The sequence below is a fragment of the Podarcis tiliguerta genome (assembly GCF_965153285.1).
Source record: "Podarcis tiliguerta genome assembly, chromosome: 12".
In the NCBI taxonomy this organism is placed as follows: Eukaryota; Metazoa; Chordata; class Lepidosauria; order Squamata; family Lacertidae; genus Podarcis; species Podarcis tiliguerta.
In genome coordinates this window covers 10,116,736-10,131,682 of record NC_139545.1, presented here as the reverse complement: position 1 = coordinate 10,131,682, position 14,947 = coordinate 10,116,736, and the positions used below count along the sequence as shown (strand labels likewise).

Below are 14,947 nucleotides of genomic sequence, written 5' to 3'. Positions count from 1 at the left end.
TACTTCATAAGCGTCAAAGAAAAGTATTTACTTTTGGAAGTACCGGTAAATTTATACTGGCAGTGTAACACTTTACATGTGTGCCAGTATGTTTTGTTTGGCGTGTGTTAAGAAAATGTGGTCTAGAAACTCAGGCAATGTCTTGTGTATTCACAGCCTAGTGACGTCCAGTCTTTTGCACAGAAGATTCAGATTCGAGTTCCTTCGATGGAATCATTGTTTCGAAGCCCCTTAAAGGAAACTTTGTTCCGATCCTCTTCTAAAGAGTCTTTAGTACGGACTTCTTCAAGAGATTCACTGAACAAACTGGACTTTGATTCTCCTGGTCCCACGTTTGATCCACCATCTGATGTGGAAAGTGAAGCAGAAGAATTGCCCGGAAATGTAGACAGCCTCCCCAAGGAACAGCTTCTGCAACGGTTGCGCAGGATGGAACGAAGTTTAGGCAGCTACAGAGGAAAATACTCAGAGGTAGGAACATACTTGAGTTATTGAGTGGGCCATGTGAAAAACTAATGTGGGAAGAACTAACTGAAGGTGAAACAAGCATCTGTTAACAGAAATTTAGGGTGTCCCCCCACCCTGCAGCCTCCTTTGCCCTCCCTGTCCCTCAACTCTCTGAAGCAGGTTTAGGGTGTGCTTTGATGAAGTTTACACTCCAGTAACCAAATACAGTGGTGTCTCGCAAGACGAAAAGAATCCGTTCTGTGAGTCTCTTCGTCTAGCGGTTTTTTCATCTTGCGAAGCAAGCCCATTAGCGGATTAGCGCTATTAGCGGTTTAGCGGCTATTAGCGGCTATTAAAGGCTTAAGGGATTAGCGGATTAGCTGCTAAAAGGCTATTAGCAGCTTAGAAAAAGGGGGTGGGGAGCGGGAAAAAAACCCCAGAAATCGCAAGACATTTTCGTCTTGCGAAGCAAGCCCATAGAGAAATTCGTCCTGCGAAGCACCTCCAAAACGGAAAACCCTTTTGTCTAGCGGGTTTTCCGTCTTGTGAGGCATTCGTCTTGCGGGGCACCACTGTATATGTTAAAGTCTCAAAAGATGGTAGACTTGCAGGTCCAATTCTGAATAACTGAGGAGTTAGGCAAGGCTGTATCTTGGCCCCTACCCTATTTGATCTCTTTTCATCTGACCTCCCATTATTTCTTCAGAATGTAACCACTAATATCCCTTATTTAAACAATATCCCAGTTTTTTTATTACTTTATGCAGATGATGCGGTAATTATCTCACTTTCCTCTTTGGGTTTAAAAATATTATCTAAGAGTTTCTCAAACTTTTGCTCTATTAATAACCTCAAAATTAACTACGATAAGACAAAAATTATGCAATTTACAAAGAGCGGGAACCCAAAAAAATTGGATAATCAAAGGATATTTAATACAAGAAGTTAAGTATTTCAATTATCTGGGAATTGTATTTAAAAATAACATGAATTGGAACACACATATCTGTGCTGCAATAGCTAAGGCTAAAGTGTGCTTTGATGTATACAGTGGTACCTCGGGTTACATACGCTTCAGGTTACATACGCTTCAGGTTACAGACTCCACTAACCCAGAAATAGTACCTCGGGTTAAGAACTTTGCTTCAGTACGAGAACAGAAATTGTGCTCCGGCGGCGCGGCAGCAGCGGGAGGCCCCATTAGCTAAAGTGGTGCCTCAGGTTAAGAACAGTTTCAGGTTAAGAACTGACCTCCGGAACGAATCAAGTACTTAACCCGAGGTACCACTGTATTATAGTATAGTAAATTCAAAATGTGGTGGTGAACATTTTCATAGGGGGTGAGAAACAATAAAGCTCAATGACCTGGCGAAAGCACATTGGGTTTCACAGTAAACAATTTGTATAGACGCTTCTTCAGATAATTCTTCATTATCAGCTGTGTTTTACGCTTTTCAGCTGGTCACTGCCTATCAAGCTGTGCAAAGAGAAAAGAAAAAGCTGCAGGTAAGAAAAAAGACTTAGGATCTTACCTGAACATTTTTTATAGCCTTTTCTTTGCCAGGTGACACTTTTAAGGGTGTAACTTTAAATTGTGTCCAGTATGCAACAGAGAGTCTTTAAATATGGTTGTAATCCACAGAAGTGTTCCTTTCCCCTGACGTGACCGTTTCCCTGGAGTCTCCTTCAGTCAAGCTCCAGTAAGCCTACCTGAAAACTAGATTCCCTGCACCCCTAAAGGCTGTTATTTCTGGCCTAAAATTATTTTGCCACTGATCATGGCCATCACAAAAACCTCCTGACCAGAGGCAGAACAGTGATGACAAAGACAAGTGGGAATTAGAATCGCAATAATGTGCTTGTCTGTTTTAGGAATATTGTTAATAGGAACAATATTTTGCAGAGCTTGCAGTCTTCAGGAATTAAAGGAGATAGCACAAAATTAAACTGGAGCAAGGATTGCCAAGGAGGGAAATGTTGGAGGGATAAGGAAATTAATTCCTTAAGTTTAAGGAAGTACAAACTGCTTTGTGCCTAATTTACGTCTAGACAGTTCAGATTTGTATTTTAGGGGAAATATAGCTTTTGAACTGGAGCTTGATTTGTAGTGGCAATGCAAAGCAGAAATTGTTACTCATATGTAGCTTTTATGTATTCAATATTTCAAAAATCATCTTTCTCTGTTTGTTTTTAGGGAATATTGAGCCAGAGTCAGGATAAAGCACTTCGCAGAATTGGTGAACTGCGGGAGGTAATACTTAATTCCAGTTGTGCATGTAATCTTACAACAAAAAATCTGAGAATTGAGTTTACATGATTAGCTATGCGACAGTAATAAAGCGCAGTAATAAAGAGTATTCCCGTAATCCGCATAGGCCTTATGAAGATTTTACGAAAAGCAAATATCTTTTCTAATATCTTAGCAGTAATTCTCAGTGAATGGACATTTTCTGAATAATTTAGCACGTACAGTAGAATAATAATTGAGGCAATCAAAACAATAACTAATATTGGTATATTATATTAACTAATATATATACTTTGTAAAAGCAAATCAAATCAAATATTGATGATATTGGTATAGAAAACATGTGTAAAATAGTGAACCCATGGCCATTCACGGAATAAGATCAATATGAAAACAAACAATTTTTCATAAGGTAAGTAATACGTCGATCTAACAGCGCAGGCCTGGCTTCAAATAAGCTTTTTTTTTTTTTTTAGGTGCAAATAATCTAGTTACTGCTTTCAAAGGTAGTATCGCAATATAAAAACTGTTTAGTGCTGGTCTATTTAAGGTCATATATACAATTGTTTAGCCAAGTCTAGTTGGAGTATTATGCATTTTGAGGGGGAAATTGTAACATGACCTCTCAAATTAATTGCCAGGAGACAGATGGCCATAAGGAAAGGGAACTTGACACATGTTTTCCTTGTTACTTCAGATGTATTCCCTAGATTGTACGTCTTGCCATTTTCACAATTAATGTTCATTTAAAGAACCATTACCTTAATTACTCCCCACTACCAATACTGGTTTTATGGCCAGTTATCAGGGATGATGGGAGTTATAGTCCCACAACAACCGAAGGGCCACGGGTTAGCCACGTCGCTGATTTTGACAGTAAATTTTCAGTCAGCAGAATGTGTAAGGAAGCAGTTTCCTAGAGGTATACTAGGGAAGGGGCAAGAGCTGAAAAACTCTTCCTCCTTTTTGTGGATGGAAGACTTAGCGTCAGCTGGGAGACAATCCTCAGACTCTACAAATACTGCAAAGCCAGAAATCTTTGAGTTGCTTCCCTCTTTCTATTCATTTTTCTGTTATGTAAATTAAGTTGCCAATCTCTGTTCTACTGTATGAACATTTGTTTGCAACTGCTTAATAAAGTTAAAGTGTTCTAGCACATCATTTTGTACACTAAAGCCCACTAATTTATTGTGACAAACCACAGAGCCTAGGGCTTGCTGATCAGAAAGTGGGCGGTTCGAATCCCCGCAATGGGGTGAGCTCCCGTTGCTCGGTCCCTGCTCCTGCCAACCTAGTAGTTTGAAAGCACGTCAAAGTGCAAGTAGATAAATAGGTACTGCTCCAGCGGGAAGGTAAACAGCATTTCTGTGCACTGCTCTGGTTCGTCAGAAGTGGCTTAGTCATGCTGGCCACATCAACTGGAAGCTGTATGCCGGCTCCCTTGGCCAGTAAAGCGAGATGAGCACCGCAACCCCAGAGTCGTTCACGACTGGACTTAACGGTCAGGAGTCCCTTTACCTTTATTACTTGTGAGTGCTGCAGGATTTGCAGCATTACTTCTTGCAAATGCATGTAAATAAATCCACTTTCTATTGTGCTTTCTACCAACTGAAGAACCATTCCTTAAAGAATGATGTGTTCTGTTACTGCTTAATAAATGTGAAATAAAAGTAGTAAAGTTGATGCTAGCTTTGCTAATTCATATTCCAAAGTGTTTGCAAAATTGTTAGTGTCACTTTACGTTATTGATGAGTGTGTAATGGACAATAGATACCTAAGATAGATAATAAAGGTCCATGAACATTGGTTATTTGATTTTATCAGGTAACATTGCAATGAGCTGGGATTTTCTGTTTGTTTGAGGGAGCAAATGAACACTTACTGAAAACAGCAGGGGACTCTCTATTCCCTGAACACTTTGCTCTGTTCCAGTGAAGCTGCAGCATCATTTGACATAACTGTAATAAATGTAGATATTTATAGTTAAGGATATTTAGAAATCAAAATAATGAGCAATGTGTTTAAAGTGGGACAGTGACATCAGTCACTACAAAGAAAAGAATACCACAGCAGTTGTCAATATTCCTAGCTATTGGTTGACTTCAGGATATAATCTGCTGTTGAAACTAGTATGACACATTCTGCATGCAAACTGTCACAGTGATGTCACTGGGTTCCGCCTGGTTATGTTCAACTAGGTTGCCATAGCATCAGTGAACTCCTAAGGTCATGAAGTGTGCACATGTTAACCAATCTGGTCTGGGGTAATTTTAGGTGGCTGATGTGTTTAGATCAACGATAAGACAAATGATTTTAGGAGATGACTTGGCAAATACAAGATGTCTTCAGATATTGCCAAGGCCTTCCCCAATTCTGTTCAGCAATCCTTGTGCAAGCATGTATAGCTGTTCTGTGCAGCAGTATTTATGCCTTTTAAGCCTCCTTTTTGGATTACAAGAAATTGGCCCTCTTTTTTGCCATGTGGAGCGTTAATGCAGGTATGTGTATATTTTGCAAATAGTGACTTAATATCATAACATGGTTTTTAAGCATAGAATCCAAAGCATTTCATTCTATAAACACTCACATTTTATGAGGAAACAGCAAGAAACTAGACCTTCTAGCTATTCTGTTCATCACAATTTCGGAATGCTGAAAAAGATTTCTCTACAGTCTTGTCAACTGGCCACAGAAAAAATTGGCCTAGCCATGTGTTGTTGTTAGTTTTTTTTTAGCTCTTGTGTGTTTACCATCGGCTCGCTATGTTGGTGGCATGGGGCTGTTAAAATGAGAGTTAAAGGGTGCTTCATAAGTTGGCAACCCTATTGCTCTATGAACTTCATCTTACTAGCTGCAGTCATGAATTTGTCACAAGAAAATCATTACCTATATACATTATCGGGGAGGGGATTGTAAACAGTGACGTCAAAAGGAAATAAATGCAGAAATTTGCAGTGATGATTACGATATGAACAGTGGTCATTCACAAAAAACATAGCGAAATGAAAACCAGTTGTTGATAGTAAAGTCATTCTGGCATTGGTTGTCAACTAACATCATCATTTCAATTTCTTACCAGACTTTCAACCATACTTAAGGGACTGAGTTGTTTAGGCCTTGAAACACTAACGTGAACACCTTGAATTGGGCCTGGAAACAGGCAACCAGTGAAGCTGCTTTGTATGAGTTCTAAATTGATTCTCAGCCAGTAATCTGGCTGTTGTATATTTTAGATCAGCTGAACTTTCCATGTCATCTTCAAGGACAGCCCCAGGTAGAAGCAGTAATCCAGTCTTGAAGTTATCAGAGCATGGAGTATGTGGCAAGATCTCTGTCCAAAAGGAGACATAGCTGGCAAACTAGACATAGCTGGAAGAAGCACTTCTAGCTACTGAGATCACCTGAACCTCCAATGGCAAGGCTAGATCCAGGAATGCCCCCAAGCTACAGATCTAATAGTTCCAGGGGAGTGCAACCCTGTCCAGAAAAGGCAACCTCCTGGACTTGAGACCTTAGAACACATCAGACCTCTGCTTTTGCAGAATTCATTTTCAGTTCTTCAGCCAACATCCAGCCCATCACTATCTCCAAGCAGGGGTTTAGTACTTCACCTGCCTCTCCCAGGTAGAACAAAGTAGAACAAACGGAGACTTAGGTGTTATCTGTGTATTGGTGACAATTCACTCCAAATCTGATTTCAACACACAGCAGTTGCATATAGATATTGAATATAATGGGGGACAAGCTGGAGCCCTGTGGGGCACTACAGGACATCTCCCTGTCTGAATGGTGTGCTTGAGAACCCTTCTTGCAATGTAGGGATAACCCCCTGATTAAGCGGTTTTATTATTATCAATTAGAAATATTTGCAAAATGTATGTTCTATTTAAGGAACTCCAGATGGATCAACAGGCCAAAAAACATCTTCAGGAAGAGTTCGATGCATCTTTAGAAGAAAAGGATCAACTCATCAGTGTCCTGCAGACTCAGGTATCTATGTTTGGTCAAGAGAGATGCTTCCAAAGTACCCTGGAAGAACAGTTACTTGTCTTTTCTTACACACTGAGTGTACTAGCTTTGCCAAGAGAGAGCATAATCTTTCATTCTGTCTAAATTATCTGTTTCATTCTTTCTAAGTCAGTTTCCCAATTGTTTTTTTGATGGGTTCAGGAGAGAGGAAAAATTGAGGATGGAGAAAACTTCTGCTTGGTCTGCATTTTGGACCAAAATTTATACTACCTGGGCAAATGCATAGTTGGGAATGTAATTGTCCAGATTTTAAACATGTCAGAATCTTACTGTCACAAGCATTGTGCAGATCTAATGTAGGGGATCTTGGGGAGGAGTTGGAGCTAGATGTCACTAGGAGAGTCCTAGCAGGATGGGAGAGGTGAAATTCGGGACCCCAATCAGTGCCTGATCCAGGGGAAGGGGTGAAGAACTGGATCCAGAGGAGGGACCAAGCAGGTTGACAGAGGAGTGTTCCATCCCTGTGACATCACACCTCTAATCAGATACCTCCTGCACGCAGTGCTACCTCCTGTCACTCCTCTTAGAGTTGTTCCTGGGGGCCCCTCCCACCTGTCCTTGTCTTCCTCCTCTGCCTGCTTCTGTCTCACCAATATGCCTGCAATGGGCCAGCAGCTTTTCAGAAGTCTGACATTATGCTGTAGTTCACCTGTCAGCAGCCAAGTGAACATTTTAATTATATGTTAAGAAATGTCAGACAGTAGCTGAATAAACAATTATATTACTTTGTTCTTTTTGCAGGTATCATTACTGAAACAACGATTGCAGAATGGCCAAATAAGTATTGAGTTACCTGATCCAAATGTTCAGACTCAACCAGAAGTTCAGAGTCCAACAAAAGATTTAAACACAGAGAATGCTGTGCAACCAGAGAGTCCTGGTAGGTTGGTGTAGTAGAAAAAGAGTGTAAATATCTTGAAAATAAGATACTAACAATCTTGTGCTTTCATCTCATCAAGTTCTACCGAATAACTATGTTTCCTAATACAGTGGTACCTCTGGATGCGAACGGGATCCATTCCAGAGCCCAGTTCGCATCCTGAAGCGAACATAACACGCATCAGTGCTTGTGCGGGTTGCGTTTCGCCGCTTCCTGCGCATGCGCATGATGTCATTTTGAGCGTCTGCGCAAGTGGCGAAACCCGGAAGTAACGCATTCTCTTACTTCCGGGTCGCCGCAGAGCACAACCCGAAAATGCTCAACCTGAAGCATATTCATCCCAAGGTATGACTGTACAGATTTCCAGTTCAGTGTTGGTAGGGCTTTACAGCTGCTTTTTAGATTGTTGATAAAATATTGATGTTAAGATCTCTTCCTGAACATGCAGGGGATTTTAAGTACTTCCAGACGATGTTACTATGAGAGCACTACAATAGTATTCTTCATTTATTTAGTTTACATTGGCCAGTATCCAGTGCCCATGTTCCATTAGAATTTATGCTTGTACAACAGAAATTCCTTTTCCTCCTGCACGCATCCCTTTCTCTCTGGGAGGAGGGGCAAGATGTTGCTGAGGTAAGATGTGCTTATCAGAGCTCCGCATATTCCCTTTCAGTTACATGACAGGGGTTTGCTTTGCTGGCTCCCCCCCCCCCCCTTTTGTTCTTTTTAAAATTTCTCCTATCGAAGGCAAGGTTGTTTTATGTATTCCGGCAACCCCAAATCTGCTCCAGAGGGTAGGAAGAACCTTCAGACAAGATTTAGGGAAAATATGGGCGAAGGAGAGTTCAGAGTTCGGTTGTGCAAGCGGAAATTATTGCAGTAACGGAACCAATGACTTTGGATTTTGGATATAAACTTTACTTACCTCACACCTTTCTTCAGTCATGATATTCAAGCATTTTTTGTCCAGGCAATTATATTGCCCAAACATAATTTTCTGTTTGATGTAGGTGGTGATGGGGATTCTGCTAAAACACTAGAAGCTCTTACTCAGCGAGTGAAACGTCAAGAGAACTTGCTCCACCGATGTAAAGAAACAATCCGCTCCTATAAAGAGCGCTCGGTACAGCTAACCAATGAAAAAGAGGCACTTCAGGAACAACTGGATGAGAGACTTCAGGAACTAGAGAAAATAAAGGTACTGAAAAATGACTTTGTGTATCAATTCACACAAGGTCAACATTTTCTTTGCTTAACTGATAAAGCAAAAGATGCCAGATGTCACATCCTGAAACATATTGTAAAATTCCAGAATGCCCAAGGTAAGGGCTAGACATGGTTTCAATTCTATTAAATGGAATAATAATAAAAGATGTAGACTATATGTCAGGACCTTCCAGAACTGCATATCTTAAATTGCACATTTCTAATTGTGTGTGTTTATTAACCTAACTTAATTAGACTTCAAAGTAGGTTTGTTGGGTTTTTTATTTTCGTATAAGCATGCAGTGATGTTTTTATTCCGGAAGTGGAAACATGGTCCTTTAAATTTTCAGCAGAGTGAGATATTTCATGCACAATTGGGAGCAAGGCTGCAGTCCTTGTTACAATAGGAGGAACTGGACATATTTTACTCTTGATTGTATTTTATTTTTAATCTAGTGTATGCCTGAAAATTAAAATTTTAAATGAGTTTTATAGTAGCCTCCACATTATTCCTTAAGAAACTCTAGGAGCCTTTTTGGGCAAAGAGCGTCGTATAAATGTTTTAAGTAAAGCTTATACCCTCAAAGTCTGTAATGTCTGATATCAGGATAACTTCAACAAGGAAACAAATATTTTCAGCCTCCTCCCTATATAACCAGCATTTAGAAGGAACAAAAGGTATCTTAATGCAGAGGATTCCCAGAGTTGTGTGTGTTGATGTTCTCCAGTGGGGAGCTGAATGATAGTATAGATTCAAGTAAGAAATACAGGCTACTCCTTGTTTCCATGGGGGTTGCTTTCCAGGTCATTGCATGCGTTGGCAGGGTACATGTAAGCCTGTGCCGTTTCATGCCCTTCCCGGGCTGAAAGTGGTGTGTGCATCAGCAATCACATGCAAAATGGTCGTTCCCTATACTCAAATGTGAAGCTTTGGTGGGTGAGGGGAAGAGAGCTATTGCAAGATAGGTACACTGCTTATATTTTAACCTGTCTCCTAGGATCTTCATATGGCTGAGAAGACCAAGCTGATCACTCAGTTACGTGACGCCAAGAACTTGATAGAACAGCTAGAGCAAGATAAAGTAAGCAATATAGATTATTTTTAAATTCCTAAAGTATTGTGCGAACAGTGCTAATTCAGGCATAAAAATTGCATGGAATTTATTTTGCTGACTGCCTTGAAAATAATTGCTAAAATGAGGATATATGAGAGAGCAACGCAGAGAGAGAATGGGATGCAGACTTTTTCTTCTGTGACCAGAGCAACTCCTTCCATCCACAGAAGGCTTTAGATCCAGGGGCAGAATCCTTTTCTTGGAAGGAAGGGGAGGTAACTTTTGCCAGTTCCCTTCTCCCCTGCAGCTGTCACCTCCAACACTGTTCTAACAGGAAACTTCCAGAACAAATTGCATATCTTTTCTGCTGGGAGGAGCAAAGTCCATATCTAAGCCTGCTGTTTGCTCTTCTTCATGGTCTTTGACTTGTCATAGATATGGGGCTCTGCATGCACATAATCAGAGTCTGAGGGTTGGGTTTTTTTAAAGTTCCACCAGTAATCTCCAGATCCTCTTTCCATCCTCTTGGTTATAGTTGCTATATATTTGTCCAGTACTCGGTAGTGTTTTCTTCCTCACAATGCTTCTGCACTTTTTTCTAATGCAACAAAGAGGTGGGGAGGTTGCATAACAATAACCATGTCTTGTTTATGAGTGTGTGTATGTATGTTTCCACACAGCACCCTCCTTATCTGTAATTACCCATTTTATAGGGCATGGTAATAGCAGAAACCAAACGGCAAATGCATGAAACATTGGAAATGAAGGAGGAAGAAATTGCCCAGTTGCGTACTCGCGTCAAGCAGGTGGTTATGCAAGGGGAAGAGTTAAAAGAACAGAAGGAAAAGTCTGAAAAAGCTGGTAAGAAGTTGTGGTGATTGTTCCTTATCCAAGCAGGAAACATTTCTTTGGCATCATTTGTTTGCACTTTGTCACTAACTGTCGCAACACTAACACTAACACCATTTCCCTGGCCCATCAAAATTAACAACACTGTTTGACTAATGGTAGTGATAGTGCCTTGTGGAACTTGGTGGAAACCTACAGCCATCCTTGCTCTACTCCTTCCTTAATTGCTTGTACAGAAATGAAAGAGTCAATAAGTTGGCAGACAAAACAGTTCCAACATTCCTCATTTAGGGGGAAAATGCTCAACCCTATCATGGAATCAGAGCTGGCTAGGATGGTCCACATAGATTTAAGCCACCTCATTTTGAATAATGTGCTTCTGCAGTGCCTTACAAATTGAAGGAGTTAGATCAGTAAGTTTGACAGCAAGTCCTGTGATGAGGAGCCACCTTACTTCTAAGTTCCACACAGCAGCTAAAACTCTTGGCATTCAGTAGTAGTCATACCAATAGCTTAAGCATGAAGTCACATGCTATGAAAAAGAGACACTCCATTCCTGCTAGTTAGTCTGACCTGATGTAGACACTGAATGGGACGCGGGTGGCGCTGTGGGTTAAACCACAGAGCCTAGGACTTGCCGATCAGAAGGTCGCGGTTCGAATCCCCACGACGGGGTGAGCTCCTGTTGCTTGGTCCCAGCTCCTGGCAACCTAGCATTTCGAAAGCACGTCAAAGTGCAAGTAGATAAATAGGTACCGCTCTGGTGGGAAGGTAAACGGCGTTTCCGTGCGCTGCTCTGGTTCGCCAGAAGCGGCCTAGTCATGCTGGCCACATGACCCGGAAGCTGTCTGCGGACAAATGCCGGCTCCCTCGGCCAATAAAGCGAGATGAGTGCCGCAACCCCAGAGTCGGTCACGACTGGACCTAATGGTCAGGGGTCCCTTTACCTTTACCTTTACCTTTAGACACTAAATGTGGACAACGGGAGGATCTGTCTTTTGAGACCTGGTGCAGACTATCTGCAAGCCATGTTTTTCATATTGGAAGCAGCCTTATGAATGCACTTTCTTGCCTTCTCCATCCAGAGCACTTTAGCTCTTCCCTTCTCTTCCCTGTATTAACCATGGTTATGCATTATATGTGCACTAAAGCTATAGGTAACCAGGGGTGGCCAACTCCCAAGAGGCTGCGATCTACTTTCTGAATTAAAATCTGGCAGTGATCTACCTCCGTTTTGGGGGGTTCAGCTCAAAATTGTTGAGCTTTTCCTAGGGGAGCCAAAGTTGTTGAGTTTCTGTGGGGGAGCCAGTGATCTACCAGTGATCTACCGGTAGATCATGATCTACCTGTTGGCCACCCCTGGGTAATTCCAAATCATATTTCTATAACCATGGATTGCAACTACTTCAAGCCATGATTTACAAAGTAATTATGGTTTGTTAACCGGTGTTGACAGTGCAGTAGAAATTGCTCATGGGAAGAGATAATGTGCAGCCATGAGGATGGCTCATATTTGCAGCAGTACAGTTTTATGCCTGTATTTTCTGTGTTCTTAGTCACTCCACACATCCAACATCCTACCTCCAGAATTAGCATTTCTCTTTTCGCTTGTTAAACAGAAATAGTTAATTGTGGGGGAAATGGCAGATAAACAGAATGGAATGCAAAATGTTATCTTTTACAATTTTTTTGTTTTGATATAAAAGGTTAGATAATACTTTACAGAGTTATTGCATCTATTTAATATTAAGGATAGGTAACATTCGATATGCTTGTATATCTAAGTTGTTGAGAGACACAAAGATACCGCTTTAAGCCAAAGTCCTACTTGTTTTGATTTTTGTGAGTCAGCAGGTAGGATTGCGTTACCAGTGTTCAAATGTGATGGGCAAGTCATTGCAACAATTCTTGTAATAAATATATATAATAAAATATGCTTGGAATGCTAAGCTTTGAAACTAAATGAAATAAAACCATAACAGTTCAGTTCATATGTCAGATTATTACTGCAGCTTTTCATTCTGTAATAATGAAAGTATTGTGTTAAAATCTCACTAAGCATCTTATTTTTGTGCATCCACACATGCCAATAAGTGAATCATGGTGCCTTTCCCAAGCCTTGTATGAACAGGATTGGGGTAAGGGATCTCTTACTTATATCACTCAACTGCTGCTTGCAGAGGGCTTTAGAAAGTAAATTCTGTGCTTCTCAGGCAATAACTAAAGTGAGTGCCTTCAGTTCAATGTATGGTAGTTAAATCTCTTAATGCCTTGGAATATTTGGCCTTGTTTTACAGTTCTTGGAAATCGGTTATGTTATAATAACTTGTACATTAATTTCTCATAATTCAAACTTTAGCATTATACCAGTATTAAATATTCTGCACAAAACATTGTGAGGGTTCGCCAGTGTTTGGCCATGTAAAACCATTTCAGATAAATCCTCGTAATTGTTTTCCTTCTTTGCATAAAAGCTATTTCATTCATAGACAAGAAACTCTTTTATATATTCAGGTGCTTATTCAAAATCATTGTTGGTGCAGGTTGCCTAAATGTAAGAGAATGTTGTTTTGACTAGATGATTTTTTTTGTTACAGTTCTGCACTTCCATTTCTTGCATACTTGTTGAGACAGACTAAATGAGTATTTCTTAGTCTGCATAATTTGGTACCATGCTGCTTTCTCCTGCTTTCACCACTAGATAGTGCCATAAGTTGAAGACATCAGTTAATATGGCATGAAAGACTTAAAAGAAAGAGGTAAAGATAGCTTTTATTGCACCAACTCTAGTTGTTTATGAAAATTTGTTGCAAGCTTTTGAACCACACCTAGGTATTTCATCAGAGCAAAAGCAAGGAGTTGGCTTATGGCTGGCACTTCACTTTTTTAAAAAAAAAATGAAGAGTGTTTTAAAAATAATTGCAAATTGTGCTCATCATTTTCCTTCACCAGTTCCATTAGAGAAAAAGGATATGCTGTTGATCTCACAGAATACCACTCTGTGGCTCATAATGATGCAACACACTCTTGTATATGGCTGCCTTCATCTTTTTTGGCGCAACATCAATTCAGTTGCCAACATTCTGCAGCCTGGTAATGTGTCTTTTATCCCATGGAATCCCACAGAGTAGTCAAATAAATGTGATATTTTTCCTTGAAACACTCTGAGCCATGAGCTATCTCTTTGTCTGGTAAAAGTCCATTGAACCTTCTCTGAATCTTTATTTGTTAGTGCAAGGTGAGAAGCTAGGCTTTCATGTATAAAAACAGATAATTTATACTTCATCTTAAATCCCCTATAACTGATGGAGAACCTGTGTGCTCAACTTGCGTTCAACAGCTTGATAACTTGCTTTAAAACAGAGTTGGACCAGTAAAAGATACCATTCTTCTATAGCTGATTATTTCATAGATAGACCATTTTGTGGAAACCCACAAAATGCATTTTTGAGAATGTGAATGTAAGCTTGCTAGCTCAGGTGAAGCTCAACCCTTCCTTTCGCTCCTCTTCCTTATCACAAACTCCTTTAAAAAAGTGATGACAGTTTTCACAAACAGCAGATTAGGTGATAAGCATGACTTTTCATGGCACAGCTTTCTTCTGTGGAGAGAGGGGCAGTGAGGTTTCCCCCCTACTGAAGTCAGTGGGTTGGATCTAGTCTAGAGAGTTAGTTATACTTAACTTTTTGTAGCAATTTCAATAAGGACTATTTCCTGTTGAACGATTGGGACTTGGGTTGTGCCTAACCCTTTTCATTGATTGCAGTAAGGACCAAGTGCAGTTAAATTAAAAGTACATCTTTTAATTTTTTTTAAAAAATCTCTGCTGTCCTCACCTGCAGTCTGAAGGAGCACAGTCAAGAACTCTGGCTTACCATCTCATCTATTGTTTATGGCTCGTAGTTTCAATTGCATTGGTGGCATTGCTTAGGAAAGCCTTTAGCATTTGCCTTGAAAAACATTCATGTTTGCCCCAGAAAGCTACAATGTGATCAGTTCAGTGGAAGTGATTTATCATTGTGTACTTAGATTAATAGAAACACAGAATTGTAGAGTTGGATGGGAACCAAAGCGTCATCTTGCCCAACCTTGTGCAGTGCAGGGATCACAGCTAAATAATCACTGACAAATTGCCACCCAACCTCTGTTTAAAAACCTCCAATGAAGGGGGAGCCCATCAACTTTGGAAGTACCCCATTCCACTGTCAAACAGCTCTTGCTTAGATTTCC

At 40.4% G+C, this 14,947-nt stretch overlaps 1 protein-coding gene across 7 annotated transcripts in view; it reads left to right on the top strand.

Annotated features, from left to right (window-relative positions):
* Positions 1–14,947, top strand: part of GOLGA4 (golgin A4) — a 54,775-nt gene that overhangs the window by 9,578 nt on the left and 30,250 nt on the right. For 5 of the 7 annotated variants that reach the window (XM_083404627.1, XM_083404629.1, XM_083404626.1 and 2 more), the window contains 8 exons: positions 157–471; positions 1,906–1,953; positions 2,642–2,698; positions 6,587–6,685; positions 7,466–7,604; positions 8,618–8,805; positions 9,812–9,895; positions 10,582–10,729. In XM_083404627.1, coding sequence (XP_083260753.1) covers positions 157–471; positions 1,906–1,953; positions 2,642–2,698; positions 6,587–6,685; positions 7,466–7,604; positions 8,618–8,805; positions 9,812–9,895; positions 10,582–10,729 — 1,078 coding nt within the window. Of the gene's footprint in view, positions 1–48; positions 472–1,905; positions 1,954–2,641; positions 2,699–4,896; positions 5,194–6,586; positions 6,686–7,465; positions 7,605–8,617; positions 8,806–9,811; positions 9,896–10,581; positions 10,730–14,947 lie in introns of those variants that run through there. The other 2 variants (XM_083404630.1, XM_083404631.1) reach the window with 2 other exon arrangements.